Genomic DNA, 22,446 nt, shown 5'->3' with positions numbered 1-22,446 from the left:
CCCTCTTAAATGATTTGACCTATACCGTGCCTTGAGGGGAGGTGGGGAGAGAGAGGGGTACCATCTCATTCCTTGCCTCAGGCAGCAGGTTGCCTTGAGCTGCCCTGGGAGGAAAATAACAAATAATAAAGAAATGAGAGGAAGACCAGAAAATAACTTTTAAAAGAGAAGATATGAGGAGGCAGAGAGGAAACTAAGAGAAAGCCATGTGCAAGCAGAGACGGAGAATAGATTCAAACTACAGATATAGAGGTTGGAAAATTTGGTGAATATTTCTTTACTAGCTGGGAAGGGTCAAGGGTGGGAGGCAGGTGGTATCTGCTATTAGAAAATGGCAGATACCACCTCCCCTCAAGGCACGGTATAGGTCAAATCATTTAAGAGGGGCATGAAGTGTCCTTGTAGTCTGGTCCTTTCGGTGATTTTACTATGGGCTAAAAATCACTCTCTTAATAATAATTTTAGCGACGCAACATAAGTTTTATATATTGCACATCAAAGGGTTATTTTTTTGCCAGTATTGATTAAAAATCCTTGAGGTCTGCTGGCACAGGTGTGACAGACCTACAAGCTCACTGCATGCTCAGGAAGTTATGAATTGGCTTTTTGAACCCATTTTCTAACCAAATAAAAAAACTATAGATATATTAAATAAAAAAACAAGTATGTAAAAAACAAGTAAAAAAACAAAAAAGGTAAAAAAAAGAAAGAGTACAATTATTCATAAAATTGTGTATATTTTTTCACAATTACTTATCTATTTTAATAATGTTTTTTTGATTGAGGTATATTACACATAAGCACTGTTTCATTTTTTGCTACCTATATACAGTGTGTGTATGTATATAATATTATATATATATGTATGTATATGTGTGTGTGTGTATATGTGTGTGTGTGTGTAACTTACTACAAAAAGGTAGCAAGCAAGCCAGCAGCAGGCTTCAAGTAATTGTAATCAGTACTGACATAAAAAAAAATTGTTTTATTCTCTTATATTATCAAAAGCAAATTTATGACTGTGTATGAAAAATGAAATGCATGGATGGGATGATGACTCACCACGTCATGAGCTCACCCTCCTTAAAAAGTGAATAGCAAACAGAATTGAAAAGTTGATTAAATGTACCGTATTGTAACTCAGCATTTCAAAACAATAGCAAATAATGTTGAAAGGATGATAAAAAATACATGTTCCAGCTCAGCATTAAATGAGTAAATGTACCCAACTGAAGGCCTCCATTTTGTATTAAAAATGGTTTAATCAGGGAATTAAATAATTGCAACTGGCTGTTAGAGAGTGAGGTACAAAATTAACCAAGTCATCCTTGAATTGACGATAAACTCATTTTCTTTGAATACTCCTTTTAACCTCCAAGCAGAACTCCAGGTACTCCTCTCCGTTGTATGAAGCACCTCTCTCTCTCTCGATAGATAGATATCTATGGAGAGAGCAAGAAAAAAAACACTAGGTAATTTCAAATCACAAATACTGTTCCTCTGTACACATTGGTGATTACAATCAATAGAACATTAATGCAAACATTTTTTATACCAAAGTATAACAACAATATTTATTTGAAATTACATTTATAAATCAATATACAATACAATTTGAAATGACTTGATGCATCGAAGAATATATGGTTTCTCATTATTTAAAATACAGCCTCTGGTCCCAAAATAGTGTGAGCTATTTAATCAGGTAGAATTGCCTGTCCGCTAGTAGTTCAACACTGATTACTAGTTAAACAAGTCAAATATCTTCTAAAGAAGTTCTCAAGAACTTGATGTAAAGTCTAGGGATGTGAATCGGGCTTCGGACGATTGAAAATATCATCGATATTTTCAAAATCGTCAGAAATCGGGGGTTCCCCCAAAACGATAGAAAAACCCCACGATATTGATCATGGGGGTTCCCTTATCGTTTTGGGAGAGGGCGGGAAAAATGGCACACAAAAATAACCGCTAAACCAACCCCGACCCTTTAAAACTAACTCCTTAGTTCCCCCACCCTCCCGACGCCCCCAAAAACATTTTACAGGTACCTGGTGGTCCAGTGGGGGACCCGGGAGTGATCTCCCACTCCGGGCCGTCCTCCCGCTCCCGGGCCATCGGCTTCCACTAATCAAAATGGCGCCGATGGCCCTTTGCCCTTACCATGTCACATGGTAGAAGCACTGGATGGCCGGCGCCATCTTGTGCTCCTACCATGTGACAGGGGCTGACCAATGGCACCAGTAGCCTCTGTGACACAGTAAGGGCAAAGGCTATCGGCGCCATTTTGATTACTAGCAGCCGATGGCCCGAGTGCAGGAGATCGCTCCCGGACCCCCGCTGGACCACCAGGGGCTTTTGGCAAATCTTGGGGGACCCTCCTGACCCCCACAAGACTTGCCAAAAGTCCAGCGGGTGTCCGGGAGCGACCTCCTGCACTCGGACCATCAGCTGCCAGTAATCAAAATGGCGCCGATAGCCTTTGCCCTTACTGTGTCACAGGGGCTACCGGTGCCATTGGTCAGCCCCTGTCACATGGTAGGAGCACAAGATGGCGCCGGCCATCCAGTGCTCCTACCATGTGACAGGGTCCGGCCAATGGCACGGATACCCTGTCACATGGTAAGGGCAAAGGGCCATCGGCGCCATTTTGATTAGTGGCAGCCAATGGCCCGGGAGCGGGAGGACGGCCCAGAGCGGGAGATCACTTCCGGGACCCCCACTGGACCACCAGGTACCTGTAAAAAGTTTTTGGGGGTGTCGGGAGGGTGGGGGAAGCTAAGGGGTTAGGTTTAAAGGATCAGGGTGGTTTTTTTGTTTATCGGCTCGGACGCAGCCGATAAACAAAACCGCGATCGGGCCCGATGCAAAAAAACCCCACGTGAATCGAAACCAGAATCCGAACCGATTCCGTTTCCGATTCACATCTCTAGTAAAGTCCAAATATATAACTGAGCTGAATGTGCCAAAGAAGCTTGACCACTGTAGAGAATGAAGAGTGCCTTGTTCCCTGACACAGTTGATTTTAAACTCTACTTCTGTCTTTTTAACCATTTGAAATGGACCCCAGCTCATTGTCTATAATCCTTCACTTTGGAAGCCAGTTGTTTGAATATACTTAACATTGAGTGCATGTTAAATGATTGAACTTTTGAAATGATTTATATGCTAGATCAAGAGGTGTACAACTTTAAGAATATCATAACTAAAAAAATGCAAAATACAATTAAAAAAATAGCAGAAAGGAATCTTTTGAATCCAGTTTTGTTGTTATGTATTTCCAGCATGAATGTTCATTAACTATCTTTGAGAACATACACACACACTCTCTGTATAGTATAACTCCAACTAGCAGAATAAAAGCTGCAGCAATTCGCACTTTATTTTCTAAAGGGTATGCAGAAAATATCTCAATTAGCAGAGAACGAAGCATAGCCAAACTAAACTAAGAAGCATCTCACTGTTCCGTTTAATATTGGCAAATGGTTTCACAGGATTCTTCACCCAGGGGTGACATCATTTTGAGAACCCTACACTGCAGAATTCTCAGATTACTTTTATAAAGTAGTATGCTTGACCTTTTACTTTAAATTACTTTTAGTAATGTCATGCTTCGGTGAACAGAGAGTCTAATGTTTTCGAGCATGATGCATGCCTGCTATCATGTACGTGAATACGCAACAGAAAACAATTACATGCTCTCTCCAAAACAATTTTTCATTGTGTTATATGGCATCGAAACACAGGCGTACAGAGCATGTAATGGATATTTGCCGGATGCTCCTGAAACTTTAAACACTGCGGCATTAAATGCAACATAAAAACAAAAGACTGTGATGAGAGCAAAGGACCATCAGGCCCACCTGGTCTGCCCAATTTGTTTCTTTTTGCAGTGCCATAGACAACAGTTGAGCTTTGCCTTCACTTATTATTGCTGTTTTTAATCAAGTGTAGTTTTTGCATTTAGTTATGAATATTTGTTTTGTAGTCAGGTTTACCTGAAAAAGTAAAAATAAATAAATAAGACAGACCTCCATATAAAATAGAAAGGAGAATGATGTCATGGCCATCCCAATCTACTTTTATATCTCAGCTGGAAACCCAGAAAAATGGCTAATTTTGATAAGAGACTACCTTGCAGTTCAAAATGTTTACTAGTTAACATGCAAGCAAGATATTTTGTTCTATAATTACAATTGAAGATATTATTTTATAGAAGTAATAAAGCGATGCAGGCCAGCCTGATTTCTCCATTGACAGAAGGCACCCAAGCCATAGACTTGTACTTTTTATGACACATGCAAAATTCCTGTCACATTGCCTCTTTAATGGGATTCGTCCCTGCTCAAGAGGAAGCCTGATTTAAAAAGAAAATTGCCATTCAGTGTCAGTGGCTATTCATTCTGTGTTCTCTATTTAGGTTTGTTACTCATAGGTGGGCAAATAGGAATACGTGGAAGAAACAGACTGCAGAATTCCACATTTGTATTGCATCCTGTGGGTTTCCTGTTGAGTTTCCTGTTTTCTTTCTTTTCTATTTTTTTTTTTTTAACAAAGTCTTCAGTATCCCCAGTTGTTCTGTGCTGTGGGAACAGCAGGAAGTTCCACTAGGGCTTTTTCTACATGCCAGAAACATGCGAGGAGACTCTGACTCTGAGCACGGCCCTGGAGGTCATATCAAGGTGAAGCAGTCCCTTTTCACATCTTAAATCTGCTTCCAGCCTTCTTACGGGCAGGAACAGCTCTGCACTGGCTGAAATTTTGTTTTTGTTAATTTAGGCTCATCTTACTCTCTTTGTATTTGCTCCCTGCACCCCGCTTCTTAGCTTTTTCTCCTGGGCATGCTCATAAAAGGCTCTGTTGATTGGGAGCAGAAATAATTTAAATCGGAAAGATCATCCCTTTGCTTTCCCCATGCCACACCACTAGCTGATAGCTTACATAGCCAGACAGACCACAGAATAGGTAGTTTATGCTCAGTTAGCAGCCTTCCATAATGAAATATCTGTGTTTTAAACCAGATAGGAACGTCACAGGAAGCACCCAGCAGAGGGTCTGGGGAAATATGATTAAATGACAGTGCTACAGTCGTGGGGAGCGTGAGATTCAAAGCTCTCTGCATGGGTAAAAATGCATTGTACCTGCAGAAGTGGGGGCTTTGAATGCCGCCCAACCTGTCAGTGGGTAAAAAGTGTGCGTGGAGTTCAACAACACGCATGCCTGATCCCAGAGTGAAAAGGGTGGAGCAGGGGCGGAGAATAATCAAACCTACCCATGAAGTTTCTGGCTGAAAAGGTACCCACAAAGAAAGCCGGCACAATCTCCGCAAGTAATTTTTCCAGGAGCACTAATCAAAGCAAAAGCTTATGCAGTCTTTTGCTTTCTTTATTGGCGTAAACCCCACGGTTTTGATTACTTCCCCCATAAGGACTGAAGGTGACAGTCTCATTAGCTTTACATTATTTAGGCTGTGGAATTCAGTTTTCTTTTGTTTGGAGATATTTATTCGTTACCAATTATGCATGTGTTCTTTCCATCAGCTGCCATTGCCATTGTGTGCTATGTTATCTTTACCACTTGGTGAATAATCTACCTTTTGTTAATATTTTATTGCTTAGAATATTGTAGGGATATATACACATGGCCACTGTACATAAAATGGATGTATTTATTACCAAATGGAAGGATAATTCCTAAAAATGAGCAACCTGCCTTAAATGGTTAGCTTGGACCTATTTCTAAACAGGAATGTTCCAGCAGGCAAGCCTCATGTTTTACTTATGCATTAACCGCATTCCCAAATCTCAAATGTGGCAGCCAGAGCTGTATAAGGTACAGCTGGATTATTTTGCACTCTATAAATACAGCAGCAGGTACTGTATATGTTTTGAGGATGGTTAATTCAATTTGACTTTTAAGCAATTATTTCTCTTAATCTATCTCATTTTTCTACAGGCACACAAACTCCAGGAGGATAATCCTGCATGATACTTATACCTTTACCACTCAGGAGTAATTTTTTTCCTCCCAGCTCATGATATGCCTTCGCTCTTTTAATTTTCTATATGTACTTCTTTGAAAGTTACCTCTACCCCTAATTAGCCTGGACCCTTAAAACCCCACAAATCTACCTAGTTTTCTTTATTTTTTTTTAACTTATAAGTCATCCATAGCAAAAGTATAAAGTTGCGCGGCAGGGGGCCCTTGGCGTGCATAAGATCGCGCACATATTTATCTGCACCTCTCAGGTTCATAAGCCTAAACACCCATTCCCCGCCCCTTTTTGAAAAGCTCCACGAGGTATGCGCTCTAGGAGATCTGCGCGCATCTCGGCAGCTTGCCAAATCCACTCGTGTGCACGTGTAAAACCCCGATTTAAGCACGTAAATCCTTTTGAAAATTACCCCCACCGTGTACATATGTTTGCAGCCTTACAGCATGTTCATGCTTTTATAAATGATTTCCCTGTGGTATTCACTTAACTGGAAGAAGGCACATTCATCAAATCACACACCCTTGCAAAGCAGTGCTTACAATATACTCTGGTGGACTCTGGGTACAATTCCAGGCTCAGGTCTTCCACTCCATGGGTCAGTATGATCTGGGGATGCTGCGGAGGTAGCATTTACAGTCTCTAGGGGGAGACATAGTCTGCATGCAACAGCATCCCCCGGCTTTAGCACTCATGATTGCAGGGTTTTAGAAGGAGTCCTGGTGCTCTGCCCCTAGCCGAGGACCATCACTGCACTGACGGGGAGTAAAGTAATATAGAAATAGGGTAAAATCCCCAAGTAGTTGCAAAAGAAGGCTCTCGGTGCCAGATCCTGACCCTGCTTGAAACTGAATTGGAATGACAAGGGAGAATGAGGAACCTGCCAGATCAAAAAATATCTGTCCCATAATTTTTGTTTTGTGTATAAATCTCAATGACACTAACAGCTTTGAAGCAAGAATAATATTTGTTATGGCTGTAAATTATTTCCTTTGCCTGCTAAAAATCTGAGTTCTTTTCTTCTGTTGATGTCTAGGTTCCAAAATGAACAAGTGGCCTTACTTTACCAAACTGGGAAAAATACTTGGGAGCGGTATGAAAATCAAGAATCAATGTTTAAATTGTTGCATGTTTAAATTGTCCCAGTGCAAACTCTTGCTCCTGGCTTTTAAATTCTTGTTATAACATACTTACAATTTCTGCTTCCACATGCATACTAACTTGGATAACTTGCTTACAAGAGGTTGGTATGAACTCCTGGATGATACATTAACAGTTGCAGTTATGCTATGCACAAATCCTTTATTAAAGAGCAGACTAGCAAATGCTAAATAAAATGGTAATGGAAACATTAACCTATCTTCACTCTCTAGACCAAAAGGGCAAATCTGAATGTAAATTATATGTATGGTAGGTATAGTGTTCAGTACATCTCAAAAAAGATATAACAGAATTAGAAAAGGTACAGAGAAGGGCAACCAAAATGATAAAGTGAAAGCTATTAGTAAAGCTGCATTTAAAAAAAAAAATGTTTGGACAAGTTCCTGGAGGAAAAGTCCATAAGTCATTATTAAGATGGAGTTGCAGAAATCCACTGCTTATCCCTGGGATAAGCATCTTAGAATCTGTCTACCCCTTGGGATCCTGCCAGGTACTTATGATCTGGATTGGTCACTGTTGGAAACAGGATATTGGACTTGATGGACCTTTGGTCTGACCCAGTAAGGCAAATCTTATGTACTTTTTTAATTCTTATAGTTTCCTTAGTTTTGCCACTGAAGAAATCTATTAATATTATAAACTCTCAAATGTCATATTTTATACTTCAGTTCCTGAGATAAAGACTAAGCCAATAATATTTTCTTATTACACGGCCTTAGTTAAAGGCTTCTTAAATGTTAGTGTTCACATATACTTAAGCCATATGTGGCAAAACTAAAAGACAAATGTCTATTGATTCAATAATGAAAAATTAATCATACTGATAACAAAAAGAACTAGACATGTTTTGGTTGTAAACAATAAGTGAGCAGAAATTATGAAATACAGAAAGAAACCTGCAGGGCCCAGTGATGGCTGACATGTATGGTATGAAGAAGAGATGTGAGTTTTATGTATAGAATGTATACAACAGCCTGTTAATGTGGATCTGCAAATTTCTTTTGAAAAAGTTTTACTAAGCAACTTGACAAACCCATCAAAAATCCTGAACATTCATCAAATCACTAAAACAAACCTGCTGCAAATGCAGAAAAAGCTGTCATGGAAAATTTAAAGCAAATTCAAGGAAAACTGCCACATATTTCCTTTAGATTGGTATATCTACTTCAGATTTCTCCATGAGGAAGAATTTAAGGTTGGAATCCAGGCAGAAATCAACCAGATTTGGGTTTGACCTCTAAAAGTTGGCACATCCTTACCTAGTGGTATGAGTAGCTAAGCTTGTTGAGACCTGCTTGCTAATTTAGCTGTCCAGTATGCCAGTACTTAGAAATGTGAAGGCAGGAGCAGACCATAAAGCCTCTATAGTCTGCCCATTAACCACTGTTTGTGTGGCTTCTTATCAATGTAGTCCTATGGCTCTATAATCCATGAATATGTGCTATGTGTTATAGAAGATGAAAGCTGTTACAGGTGTCAAAAGGTTTACACACACACACTTTATAGAAAATGTGTGCAATGCAAATGATATTGTGTAAGGTGTAACTTGATTGGAAGTGAAGACGTAATAAATTGAAAGTCAGGCATTAGTCTAACATGGTATTATTGTTTTGTGGGATAATGTAGGGTTTGTGTAGGGCAATGTATTTTTAAAAAGCCAAATGTTGCAATCCCTACCTGAAAATGTGGCACTGACACTTTAAAAACAACTTTTGCATGGTATAATTAAGCCAGTGATCAAAAAGATTCTTAATATCTTTGTGGCTGTGTTGTCTGATAAATTAAATGAAGCGGGTATGTTGAAGCTAGTTTTACTATTTTACCACAAATGTAAAAAAAAATCACTCCAGTAGGAAGCAGAATTGTGTGGCAGGGGCAGTACTCCAGGCAGCCTGGAACAGGAATTATATTTGTGTCTGAGGGCTCAAAGAGGAATGGAAATCATGGAAAAAGTCAGGAACATCCATTTACCCAAATGAACCTGTCTATATATTCTAAACAAACAAAATTATCAAATTGAGGCATATTATGGAATATAAAAAGGATTGGAAAAAGGATTGGATAAGTTCTTGGAGGAGAAGTCCATTACCTGCTATTAAGTTCACTTAGAGAATAGCCACTGCCATTAGCAATGGTAACATGGATTAGACTTAGTTTTTGGGTACTTGCCAGTTTCTTATTTATTTATTTTATTTTATAACTTTTATATACCGGCATTCGTAAAAAACATCATGTCGGTTTACATGTAACTGAGAAAGGAAATTACAATGATAGGTGGAAGAAAGATAAATAGTTAAAAGGTAGGTTAACTTTACTGTGGTGCCAACATGCATCACAGTTAAAACGCGATTATATATGATAAACCATATTAGAGAAGAATTATATGATAAACCATATTAGAATTATATGATAAACCATATTAGAGAAGAATTAGATAATATTATACAAAGTTAGACAAAATTAATTAATTACAGGGGGAGGTGGTGCGGGGGGCGGGGGGTGGAAGGTGAGGCGTGGGGGGGGGGGGGGGAGGAGGAGGGGCTGGGGAGGCGGAGGGTGACAGGGGAAGCAGGGGCAATAAAAGGGAGGGGGGAAGAGGGTAGGGTGGTGGAGGGAGGGAGGGGTGCTGTACACGAGATATGGCGAGCATTATGAGTAATTGTACAAGAGGCGGGGGGAAGGGTGTAATAAGTGGGGGGGGAGGGGGGTGAAACTGTACAAGTGAGCTGTGGGTAACGGTGAGGATGGTGAGTTGGTAACAGAAAGAGGAAGCTGCTTAGAGGAAGGAAGGTGGTGGAGGTGGGTGGGGGGAGGTGAGGGGGGGGGCAGGAGGCAGGGGAAACAGTGAGGGTGTGGGGAAATAAAAGTGTTGCGAAGGAGTTACAGAGCTAGGATTGTGACGTGTTGGGATAGGCCTGTTTAAATAACCAGGTCTTGATTCCTTTTTTGAATTGATTAAGTGATGGTTCTAGTCGGAGCTCGGCAGGGAGGGAGTTCCAGAGGGTGGGGCCGGCGATGGAGAAGGCTCTCTCTCTGGTGGTGGTGAGGTGAGCGATTTTGAGTGAGGGGGTGTAGAGGGTGCCAGCAAGGGCGTTTCTGGTGGGGCGGTTGGCCTGGCGGAAGTGTGGCATATCTTCGATCCATGGGGAATTATTTTTGTATAGTGTGTTATGTATGATAGTGAGTGTTTTGTATTGAGAGCGATAGGTGATTGGGAGCCAGTGGAGGTCTTGAAGTATGGGGGTGATGTGATCAGTCTTTCTTGAGTTTGTGAGGACGCGGGCCATGGCGTTTTGTAAGATTTGGAGGGGTTTGATTGTGGAGGAGGGAAGGCCTATTAGCAGTGAGTTGCAATAATCAAGTCTTGATAGCATGGTGGTTTGCATAACAGTGCGGAAGTCGTGTACGTGGAGGAGAGGTTTTAGTTTTTTGAGGGTTTGTAGTTTATAGAAGCCCCCTTTTAGGAGCGAGTTGATGTGAGATTTGAAGCTTAATTGAGTATCTAGGGAAACTCCTAGGTCTCTGACAGTGGGTGGATGCGTGAGATTTTGTGAAGTGTTTTGATGCGTTTGTTGGATGGAAAGGCTGGGTTGATTAGTAATAATAAGAATTTCAGTTTTTGAGGTATTGAGTGCAAGGTGTAGGTTGGAAAGGAGGGAATTGATAGATGCAAGGCATGTTTCCCAGAAGTGCAGGGTTTCGTTGAGGGATTTTTGGATGGGGATAAGTATTTGTACGTCGTCAGCGTACAAGAAGAATTTTAGTTCCAGTTTAGATAGGAGGTGGCAAAGAGGGAGTAGATATATGTTAAAGAGGGTGGAGGAAAGGGAGGAGCCCTGGGGAACGCCTTGTGCAAGAGGAATGTGTGTAGATTCGGATTTATCGAGTTTGATTAAATATTTTCTGTGGTCAAGGTAAGAGGAGAACCACGATAGGGCTGTGTTTGCGATGCCTATCTCTGCTAAGCGTGATATTAAGATTTTGTGGTTCACCGTATCGAACGCTGCTGAGATATCTAGGAGGGCTAGAATGTATGATTGGCCGTGGTCCATACCTTTTAGGATGGTATCTGTTAATGCAAGAAGGAGCTTTTCCGTACTTCGGTTTTTACGAAAGCCGTACTGGGCGGGGTGGAGGATATTGTTGTCTTCTAGGAAGTCGGTAAGTTGTGTGTTGACCACTTTCTCCAGGATTTTAGAAATAAAAGGCAGGTTGGAGATGGGCCTATAGTTTGCAGGGTCATTTTGGTCAAGGGTGGGCTTTTTCAGTAGGGGCTTTACAATGGCGAGTTTAAGCGGGTCAGGAACCGTCCCGAAGGCGAGGGAGCAGTTTATGATATCCGCTAAGGGTCTTGCTATGACGGAAGGAATATTGAGGAGGAGTTTAGATGGGATGTTGTCGGCGATGTGGGTGGCTGGCCGCATCTTTCTTAAGATGGATTCGACTTCCATCGTGGTGGTGAGATCAAGGGATGTGAGGTTAATGTTGTTGGTGGTGGGTGGAAGATCGATGGGAGTGGGGTTAGGGGGGAGGCGAGTGAGAATATTGCTGATTTTATTTTTAAAGTAATCTGCGAGTTTATTGCATTTCTCTATGCTATTATCTTCCTGGGGGGATGGGGTAGTGGATTTTGTGAGTTCTGCTACATAGGAGAATAGGGCGGTGGGATTGAATTTGTAGTTGTGAATTTTTGCTGCATAGAAGTCACGTTTGGCGTGGTGTTGCTTGTCGGTATAGGTGTAGGGTGTGTTTGTAGACTGTTTTGAGTGTAGGGGTGGGTTGCTTACGCCAGGAGCGTTCTTTGGCTCTAAGGTCTTGTTTTAATTTTTTAAGTTCACTGGTGTACCATGGTTTTCTTTCTGTTTGGTTGGGGTTTATTATTTTGTGGATGATGGGGCAGGTGTCGTTGGCTATGTCAGCGGTGAGCTTATCCCATGAGAGGAGGGCATTATCTGGGTTGGTAAGGTCGAGGTTTTCACTTACTTTAATGAAGGCTTGGGAGAGTTCTTCCGAGGAACATGGTTTGTGGTAGGAGATTGTCTTTTTATGTGATTTTGTGTTGGAGGCATTGTTGTTGATGATGAGTTGGGCATTGATGAGGTAATGGTCGGACCAGGGGATGGGTGTGGGGATTGGTGCATGGGGTGTAGAGATGCAGGTATTAACAAAAAGGAGGTCGAGTGTGTGCCCAGCTTTGTGCGTGGGTTTGGAGATGAGCTGTTTGAAGCCCAGGGCTTTGAGAGAGACAAGTAGGGTTTCGCAGGATGTGGTGAGGGGGTGGGTGTCTACGTGGAGGCCTGGATTGGCCACTGTTGGAAACAGGATGCTGGGCTTAATGGACCCTTGGTCTGACCCAGTAGGGCATTTTCTTATGTTCTTATAATAGCCCTGCTAACACGGACATACAAGCATAGAGTATGATGGCAAATAAGGACAATAGGTCTCATCTAGTCTGCCCAAATTCCTTTGTGTTAAAATGCCTTAGACCATACTTGATAGCAGGTTTTCCCTTCACTTCTTCCTAGCCAAGGATATTTTGTGCTTATCCCAATTTTTTTTTTTTTAGCTTAGTTTGCTACATGGAAAATGGCTTTACAGAGTCTTTGTGTCTATCTCTCTCTCTCTCCTCCGTCTCTCCCGGCTGCCCCCTGACCATTTTTGAACTACTCATCCAATTTTGTTCAAATTTCTGCCACAGATATAGCACTTAGTGACCCCTGTCTGCTGCATTTCAGGATCCTCCCAACTCACACAGACTTAGAATTACTGTTTGTTTGTTTACCTTAGAATCCTACAGGGAATCAGGTCAGAGGCAGATGCAGATAGGTCAGAGCACTTGGTGATGTCATCAAGCTGTCTATCCTTGGTTAGTGCCCATAGGTCCCTGTTTATAAAGTTTTGAAATAATACTGCAACATGTTCACAAGTCAGCTCTCACTAAAGAACAAAAATAGCTGAAATCTCAGGGAAGACTGCCAATATAGTGATGTTGCTGAGTATTTTTAAAGCTGTCCTGCCATTAGTTAGTCCTAACCATATCCAAATGTTCACACATCTTGTTTAATTCTGTTACTGTTTTCATTCATCCACCATGTTCTGTCTATGAAGAAATACTCTTTTTTTTTTCTTCAGTCTGTGTGTTTATTGATTTATCAAAAGAAAATTACAATAAAATAATAACTTGAGCCAATATACATGGCCACAGGTTCCCAAACCGCAATGTTTCCAAACACAGTTATGTTTTTCAGCTACAACAGCCTGATGCAAAGAAATATTTTCAAAAGTTACTCCCGAGTCTACTTCCTGACAAATCTTTGTTCATTACTATGGTGCCAGCAGAACCATTCTGTATCTCCCTGTTCCTGAAGGTGCATACTGTGCTTATCATATAAACAATTTCAGGTCCAGTCCAGTGGCTCAGCAGCAATGTAGGGTCCCCAGTTCAATACTACTCCGCAGGTTGGCTGGGACTGTGCGTGCTGCAGCGGCAGCATTCACAGCACCTGGGGGAGGGCAGTTGTGGTCACTGCATTAATCCGCCCACTAGATGTCACCCTTGAGGACCCATGATTGCAGGGCTTTGGAAGGAGCCATGGCGCATGGCCCAGGACCATCTCTGAAATGATCAGATTAGGTATGTTAGGGGGTGGGGGATGGCATGGTGTTATAAAAATAGGGGAAAATCCCTGGGCTGTTATCAATGTTACGTCATAGTTTTGAAAGACTGCATGTGCAAAAATGTTCTTTTATAAGCCAAGTTCAAATTTGTGCACTGTGAGCCAGTATAATGCAAATATCAGGGTTTTGCTGTGTGCGCGGTCTTCTCAATCCGTGTGTGCATGCACACATACATAGCTAAGAGGGAACAGTGGTAACAATGAAGGAAAGCTCAGGGCACCAGATCCCAGCTCTGGTCCAGATTGAATTGACAGTTCAAATGAGGAAGGGGAGGAGGAGGAGGAGGAAACTGCTGGATCGAAAAATAGAAACTTTGTACATATTATTAGTAATATATGCTCTGTAAAGTTATTCCAAAGTTTCTGCATCACACACTGTACACATGAACACCATTGTGCAATGACTCTTATCACTTCTTCCTTACAGTATAATAACAAGCTCCTCAGTGTACCAGAATGATAATTTCTGTGCAGCTTATAAATCTTCAGTATTTTAAAGCATTCTGGTTTAAAACTACTTGCACAGAACATAGTACAGAACTGAATTCCATTTTTTTATTAGCATATGTTTCAGGAATAGATTATAAATCTTCTCTTCCCTTCCTTGCAGCTTTGGCTGTAAAGCATTGAAAATTACTTATCCTATTATATGTCTCTTCCTTCCATTACAGATAACTTTGATCCTTTGCTTGCATGGGTATTCAGAGGAATGTACTTCTTTCAGCATTTATTAGTGACTGGCTCATAATATTGATAATTATTGTTTACAGGATAAAAAATAAAGCACCACCAAGTGTACCACAAAGGGATTACATTGACGGTAAGGTGTGTTCAAACAGGCTGCTCACTCTCAGGTAAATTTTAAAAGCGTTGCTCGAGCAAATGGCCCCATACACGCGTGTGTGGGCCGTGTGCAAGCAACACAAATTTTAAGAAGCTGGGAAGTACACGCGTACATACTGTGAGCGTGTCAAGAAGGGGCGGGGCATGGGCATTCCAGGGCAAGGCCAATACTTGTCCTTGTAGCCCCAAATTTTGCAAAGACTGATCGTGACATGCGTTGGCATGGGAATCGGAGGGGTCCTGAACACAGGGGAGAGAGAGAGAGAGAGACAATATGACACTCTATCTCCTACTGTAATGGCGCTGGCTATCCAGTGCTCCCTCCATGTGACAGGGGCCGGCCAATGGCATGGATACCTTGTCACATAGTAAGGGCAAAGGCCATCAGCGCCATTTTGATTAGTGGCAGCCGACGGCCCGAGAGCAGGTGATCGCTCCCGGGACCCCCACTGGACCACCAGGTACCTGTAAAATGTTTTTGGGGGGATCGGGAGGGTGGGGGAAGCAAAGGGATTAGTTTTAAAGGGTCGGGGTGGGTTTTTTGTTCATCGGCTTGGACGCAGCTGATAGACAAAACCGCGATCGGGCCCGATAAAAAAAAAAAAAACCCCACATGTGAATCGGAACCGGAATCCGAACCGATTCCGATTCACATCTCTAGTTGTGTTACATTGGTCTACCTATGGCACAATGGTTTGTAGACTCTTGCAACATCACCACCCCCAAAACCCTGAGTTGAAAGCGCCCCTCTTACAATGGGAGATATAATAAAGTGTCATATTGTCTCTCTAACAGAGAGAGAGAGAGTGTGTGTGTGTGTGTGTGTGTCTCTCTCTCTCTCTCCTCACTTGTATAAATATCCTCCCTACCCCCACTTCCCTGGTCTAGGGAGGATCTGATGCCGAGGCCTGGGCCTAGCGTAGGGCCTAGGCCGAGGTCGCAATGACCTACTGCAGCCTAGGTCTTCGCAAGGCCGAGGCTTCAGCCTAGGTCTAGATGCTGGGACTAAGCTTCGGCAGAAATTGGGTTCTGACACCAGGCCTAGGCCCAGCAACCAGGCCTTGGAGATCCTGGACCTGGGCCCTGGATTAGGCTGAGGCCCAGGTGTTGCAATCCGACATCCAAGCTGGGCCTGGCATCGTGCTCAGGTGTAGGCCTAGGCCCTGTTTTGGGCCTCTGCCTATTCCATAGGCGACACCATGGCTTTGGGCCTGGGCCTGGGCCAAGGCCTATTGGATCAGTTTTGTTGTTTTCAAAACAAAATGTGAAAACCAATGACATTTGTTGGATTTTCAATCTTTTCACTTTGAGAACAAAATGAAATGAAATAGGAAATTGTGTCTCATTTCCTATTTCTTTTCTCCTGAATGCCCATCCTTATTACCTACTTACATTTTTCTGAAGTGATGCAACTGTAAAGTCTTTATAATCTGTTCTGAATAAGAAATTGTATATAAAAGTAAATTGTAAGTTGTCCTGGTGCATCAGTGGCAGCGCATTAGTAGAAGGTCCCCAATTCAATCCCTGAGTCAGGTCTTCCACACCCTGGGTCAATTGGAGGTGCTGCAGAGGCAGCATTCAGAGCCCCTGGCAGGGAGTTGGTGAGAGAGAGGATCGTGATCAATATTAAGGACAATACCTGGTAGCCATATTTAGAGCCTAGGATGGCTCCAGGCCTCAGGACCATTACTGCAATGACCAAACTAGGAAGAATAGGAAGGTGGAAAAATTCACAGGTAGCAGTGAATGAAGGCTCATGGCACTGGTTCAATTTGAGCTGGGAGAATACAAGGAGAGAGGAGGAACTACCAGGCTTATTTTCTACTGCAGAATTTTAAGCTGCAAGCAAAACTGAAATAAAGCAGTAAGAGTAACATTTTCGGTCAATTGCAAAAGATTTCTTGCAGAACACTCTTCGGTCTATAGGGTGCATTGGGGCCAGTTTTCAAAAGAGTAAAGCTTTTAAATTGGGGCTTTTGAATGTTTACTAGGTCCTAATCCCTAAATTTAGGCTCATAGTTTCTTAAGGATCCTAATTTAGGAGCCTGTAAAATCGGTGGCTACAGGGTTGGAATCATGACAGAGGAACAAAGTTAGGAGCTTAACATTGATTTTCAGAACTATGAACCTAATTTAGGATTCTAAATCTTGGCAAACGAATGGTAGGCCTAAATAATATTGCCTCATTATTTTTCAGCTGTTGCATGCTGTCTGTAATTCTAAAATGGTGCTGTTTTCTTTCCCACATGCAGATGAGGATGATGAAGAGCAATGGTCAGATGATTTTGTAAGTATGTTCTTCTGTAATTCCATGGCAGGTTTTGATGCAACAGCAGGGGTCATTCTGCCCATAGTGAGGCAGGGGGAGCAATCTTTCAGCAGAACTTCTTACCTGCATAGAAACCTTTGAAAATTGCCCTCATAAAGCTTAGAAAGAATGTTAACATTGTGTGTAACTGGTTTCATGAGCTAGACTGGTGATGCATACAATATTTTTTTTTTCTTAGCAAATAGCTTAATTGTAACTTTTATTTGCAGTTCTTGTTCATCAGAAAGATGAGTGCAGTGTTTAATGCCAGTGCACGACTGTATCAGTGGACAACTACTTCATGCATCTGTTATATTTATTAAAAAGTGCTCTGCTGAAAAAAAAAAAAAAAAAGTTGACAAATCTCATAATTTATTTGAAAATATGGCCTTTTATGCGCACAAAATCAGAAGATCCCAATGGTATGAAAATATAACTGAGGTCAGAAATGTGCATTGAGGTTGATTATTCAGTCATGAGCAGTCTGTTTAAGTTATCTGGATAAACTTATCTGGAAAGCTTAGTTGGAATATTCAGCAGCATGCTGCTGAATATACCCAGATAAATCAACGTGATCTGCGTCACCTTTGGATTTCTTCACAACACAACTAGGCTTATCCACATAACTTAGCCAGATAACACTGACTATCAGCGTTGTTTGGCTGGGTTATCCAGATGTTAGCCCATCCCCAGAATGCCCCCAATTTCTCTGGCTAAGTTTCTATCCAGATAAAAACTGACGTGGATAAATCAGCGGCGAAGGCAGCAGGAATTTCAAATCCAGCAGTTTGCTCAACTAAGCCCAAACCTAGCCAGACAAACTGCTTTGAATATGGACCTTGGTGTGAATATTTCTGTAAAGGTAGCACAGCTGCAACAGACTTTAGTGATGGAAGCTGGATTTATAAACGGTTTGAACAAGTTCCTGGAGGAAAAGTCCATAAACAGTTATTAAGCAGGTGACTCAAGGAAACCTACCACTTATCCCTGGGTGTGAGGAACAAGAAACTGAATCTACATTTTGGGACTGGCCTCTGTCTGAGACAGAATGCCGGACTGAATGGACCAAAATGGGTCTTATCCTCTATCCATTGTCCCCAAATCTTAAACAAAGAGCCATGTTTTTAAAGCAGGCCATTTTGTGTTTATGGAAAAAAAAACCCTGAGTGAATCAGGTACCAAGTTTGACCAGCTCTATGTCTCATCTAACTTATTCGGTTAATTTAACCAGATAAGTAATGCCACTCCAATCTGCCCACTGCCCACCCACAAAGTTCTCCAGCTAAGAGTTAGCTGGATAAGTGACTTATCTAGCTATTTAGTGGTTGCTGAATGTAACCGGATATTCAGCGGCTGCTAGATAGCCGGATAAGTCCTATTGGTCCGGCTATCGAGTGCTGAACACTCTTTGAATATTGGGTCCTCGGTCAATCAAAGTATCTATTTCTTTTGGCAGCCCATTCCAAACAACTGGTGCAGCACAGAAGAAGGCTCTTTGCCTAATCCGTAACGGGCTATAGCTTCTTTTAATGGTGCATCACCCACATTGTCCTGAGATGCATTCATTCCTTCACATCATGGATTAATCCACAAAGTCAATTGAATATCTTCTGCGAGGAACTCCCTCATAGGCCCTAGCTTAAAATCCCATTGAATCCCTTTTACTTTAGGCTCACATTCATGGAATATTAAAAAAGAAACTTCCTTCTAGAGGCAAAATAAATTTGGGAAAAAGTGTCAAGTTCCAACATATATAGAAAAATATTTTCTCTAACACCCAGGTCTATTTTACCAAGATTTGAAGTTAGTTACCAATATCTAGATGTTTTAGATAATATTCCTTTCCCTTTCTCCTTCAGTGAAATTCATTTATTTCTTGGATGAAGTGCATAGTGGTAGCTCTAGCCCAGTGGTACTCAGAGAGTCACAATGGGCCTGGTATCAAAGACTCCACTCTGAAATTGAATCTTCTTGAAACCCCCAACTTCCAGTGGTATTTGACATTATGAAAGTATTCAGTATTGAAAGTACCAGATAGGGCGCCATGCTTAACTGCAGGTAAATGCTCTACGTAAACACAAGACGTCATTCAGAGTCTGAATAGAAAAATAATTTGCCTGTATCATTTTCTCCTCCTTTGGAAAGAGTCATATTGGGGTCAGCCTTGGTGAAATATTCAGCTTTGACCTGCAAAAAATGCATCTTTGTGCATAATCTTTGCTTATAATATTTGCCAATAGTCCTGCAGGACATATAATCCTTTGCAACATATCTTAGTTTGTAATGGGATGCTGGTGGTTTAATGTGTTCCCAGGAAAGTGATTATGAAAATCCAGATGAGCAGCACTCTGATGTGGAGCAATATGTGGTGCCCGGTGAAGAGGATAATTATGAACCCCCTCCAATGGAAACAGAAAAGAAGAAAATAGTTCCAGGGTTTGCATTTCCTAAGGAGGTCTATGCAGGTACAATAGAAACTCAAAACCTATACACTTTCATCAAATGGCGCAATCTGCAGGTCCTTAAATCACTGAAATAACACTGCATCTGGATAGTCAAAATAGTAACACCGGCAGGAACTCCTGGCAACATGAGAACATGTTTTAAGTGTTGCAAATTTTCAAAGTAAAGAAAACATTTAAAAAAAAAAAAAAAGTAGGAAGCAATATAAAGTGGTAGAAGTACCGTATAGTTTGATGCCCGCTAGCTTGGTAAGTAACTAAAATGCAAAACAATCAGAAAATCTATGTTGAGCGAAACCCCCATACAAGTTCTTGTACAGCTAGTGCTGAGAGGATGCCTTAGTTAGTAAACTTGTGAGCAATGTTTTGTCATTTCTACTTTAGTTTTGAATTGTGTGGTACATTGGTGGAACATTTTCTTTTCTGTTTATTCATACCAAGGGTTTGAATGTAAATACTGTTCTTGAAAGCACTTTGTGGGTGTAATCTAATTTGGAAAATTTAGATTTTGGATGCATAATCTTTTGTTTACCCATCTACAATATATTGTTGCTAGGAGGGGAACAAGACACATGGTCCATTCATCGGTCAGAAGAGGCCAGAAATACATCAAGTACTTTAGTCAAATAGCAAACCACAAAATTGTCTATAAACTGATATGAGAGTTAAATGAGTAAAAAAAAATAAATAAAAAGCACTGTACGTCGCAGTGCACAATTGTAAATGGTTCTGCATTGTAGAAAGATTGAGACTAATTTTTTTGTTTCCCCATTTAAAGACAATCGAACAGACAGACAACCGCCTTTCAGCAAGCCACTCCCAAGTGTGCCAAGTCAGCCTGGGTCCAAGCCAAATCTGGCGTCTTTACAATCCCAGCCTGCTGTCAGGAAGCCACACGCTCCACCCATAGTACAAAACTGCAGTAATGATGAGGTAATGTTCACATGCCGGCTCTTCAGCCTGTACAGCTGCTTCTTTCAGTTTGCCATGAGGCACGGCGGCCTGAGCAGGATATTCCTTTGGCACAAAATAATTTGTCGTCGGTTTTCCATTGTTGAGGATATAGGGCTTCACCTCCCCCCTCCCCCGACACCTCCGATCTAAAGAATTTAGTTGCAGACCAAAGTATTTTGGCAATTGCCATAAACTGATAGCCTGGAAAGTTTTATGACTCAGCATGAAAGATCCCTCTTGAAAAAAGGAGGCACTGACCTACGATACAAACATTACTGCAGATGAAACATCAGGTAAAAAGTGTCCCTGGTCAGATTTAGGTCAAACAAACCACGAGCTGCCTACCCCGAGGGCAGTGTATCGCACCCCAGTGCCACCTCAAGGCAAGCCGCTGCCTGAGGCGAGGGAAAAGATCCCCCTCCTCCACCCGAGGTAAGGCACAGGTCAAATCACCGAGAGAGTGGGGGAGGGGGGAGTCCCCCTTGGAGTCTAGCGTTTTAGTGAATTGAAGTGCTGGGGAAGGGAAGCAAGGAACAGGGTTCTCTGACAAGTGGAAGATATAGGGCTATTGCTATTTCTAGGAAATTGGTAATCCTGTCACACTCCCAGGAACTCTACCACCTGCCTCCTACCCTTCCTTAACATTCGTGTGTGAAGCACTTTCTTTGGGACGGTGCAAGGGTTATTGGGCACCTAGGCAAATCTTACAGCCTTGCGCCCACACTCCTCCACCCCCCCTGGCTCTCCCACACACATTTACAAACTATGTATTTATAATAAATATTTATAATAAATACATAATAAAATAAATAAAATAACTGATTTTACATGAAAAATGGTTTTGTGAGGTAAAAAATCACTTACAACAGATACTGTATATTACATGTATATTTACATGCTCTATTGTGATGTAAACCAGAAAACCCTGCCTATTGTAAAGTGAGTTAGGTGTGAGCTTGGTCCTTGGGAAATCATGAGTAAACTGAATTACAAATTAAAATACGGTAAACCTCCCATACCAAAACAGCACTAACTGCCAACACTCAAACAGTAACAATCCTACCTATGAAAAGGTGACCTTGCAAAAAGGTCCTAAAACACCAATACAGCTCCTATTACGAAAGCAAAACAAGCCTGGCTGCTCTAGAACCCTACACAGAAACTACACAGTAGCAAAATATCTCACCTCAAGCACACATGCAGAACACAGACAGAGCCTCACCAAATAGAGAATAGAGACCGTACATTACAAATAGACACGAACAGACAAAAACTGAGCTAGAAACTGCAATTAGCCAGACTCCGTATGCAATGCAAAAATGGAAAAACAGAATCATCACCATACATTCAAGAAAGATAAAACAACAATCATATTAAAAACATAGTAAGAAAATGAATATTGCAGAACAGCGGACAAATAGAACATTCAGTAATTAAACTCATATAAAAATTGTTAAAACATTCCCCCAAATCAATAAAATAAGAGTAGACACATCAAGCACCCAATAATTAAAACTAATAAGGATAAAATTAATTCCCCACTCTCTCCATACCTGGGAACTTTTGATTTCCAGTCACCCTGAAATTGTCTTGAAAGCATGGGAGGAGGGGGCCTGCACACACACTTTCTCCTCTCACTCACACTCTCTCATGCTCACACACTTACTTCTCCCTCTCTGGAATGCACAGCCCTCCCCTTCAGCCCATGCAGCCCATAGGACTACGCTTTCCTCTTAGGACATGGACCGACACTGCTCCTGCTCCTTTTGGCTGCAGTGATTGCGTCTCCTCCTTCCCACCCGCATGGGCCCATGAAACACAGCTTCTTATGGTTTTCTAGGCCATCACCTATTTCTACTAGCCTTGTATTCTCTCATTCACACACCCCCAATACATTCTTGCTCCTCCCACCATTCTCACCCCATCCCCTTGCTTTCTCTCACCCCTTCCCTCTCTCAAGCATTCCTTTCCCTCTTACTCAGTCCCTGCCCCCTTCCCTCTCCTCTTCTCACTGTTCTTCGCTTCCCTCTCAGGCAACCTCCTGTCTTCCCT

The 22,446-nt window shown here is 41.7% G+C and overlaps 2 protein-coding genes across 7 annotated transcripts in view; one reads left to right on the top strand and one right to left on the bottom strand.

Annotated features, from left to right (window-relative positions):
- Window positions 1-22,446, top strand: part of BLNK (B cell linker) — a 307,813-nt gene that overhangs the window by 227,213 nt on the left and 58,154 nt on the right. For 3 of the 6 annotated variants that reach the window (XM_029609959.1, XM_029609962.1, XM_029609961.1), the window contains 5 exons: window positions 7,026-7,082; window positions 14,598-14,647; window positions 16,923-16,957; window positions 19,293-19,443; window positions 20,219-20,373. In XM_029609959.1, coding sequence (XP_029465819.1) covers window positions 7,026-7,082; window positions 14,598-14,647; window positions 16,923-16,957; window positions 19,293-19,443; window positions 20,219-20,373 — 448 coding nt within the window. The remainder of the gene's footprint in view (window positions 1-7,025; window positions 7,083-14,597; window positions 14,648-16,922; window positions 16,958-19,292; window positions 19,444-20,218; window positions 20,374-22,446) is intronic. The other 3 variants (XM_029609960.1, XM_029609964.1, XM_029609963.1) reach the window with 1 other exon arrangement.
- The window catches only part of ZNF518A (zinc finger protein 518A), a 142,796-nt gene continuing 121,598 nt past the window's right edge, over window positions 1,249-22,446 (bottom strand). The window contains exon 5 of the transcript XR_003857874.1: window positions 1,249-1,442. The gene's annotated coding sequence lies outside the window, so the exon portion shown is untranslated. The remainder of the gene's footprint in view (window positions 1,443-22,446) is intronic.

The sequence above is a fragment of the Rhinatrema bivittatum genome, chromosome 7 (assembly GCF_901001135.1).
Source record: "Rhinatrema bivittatum chromosome 7, aRhiBiv1.1, whole genome shotgun sequence".
Classification (NCBI taxonomy): domain Eukaryota; kingdom Metazoa; phylum Chordata; class Amphibia; order Gymnophiona; family Rhinatrematidae; genus Rhinatrema; species Rhinatrema bivittatum.
The sequence above is the reverse complement of the archived record's forward strand: the minus strand, read 5'-3'. Positions and strand labels throughout refer to the sequence as shown.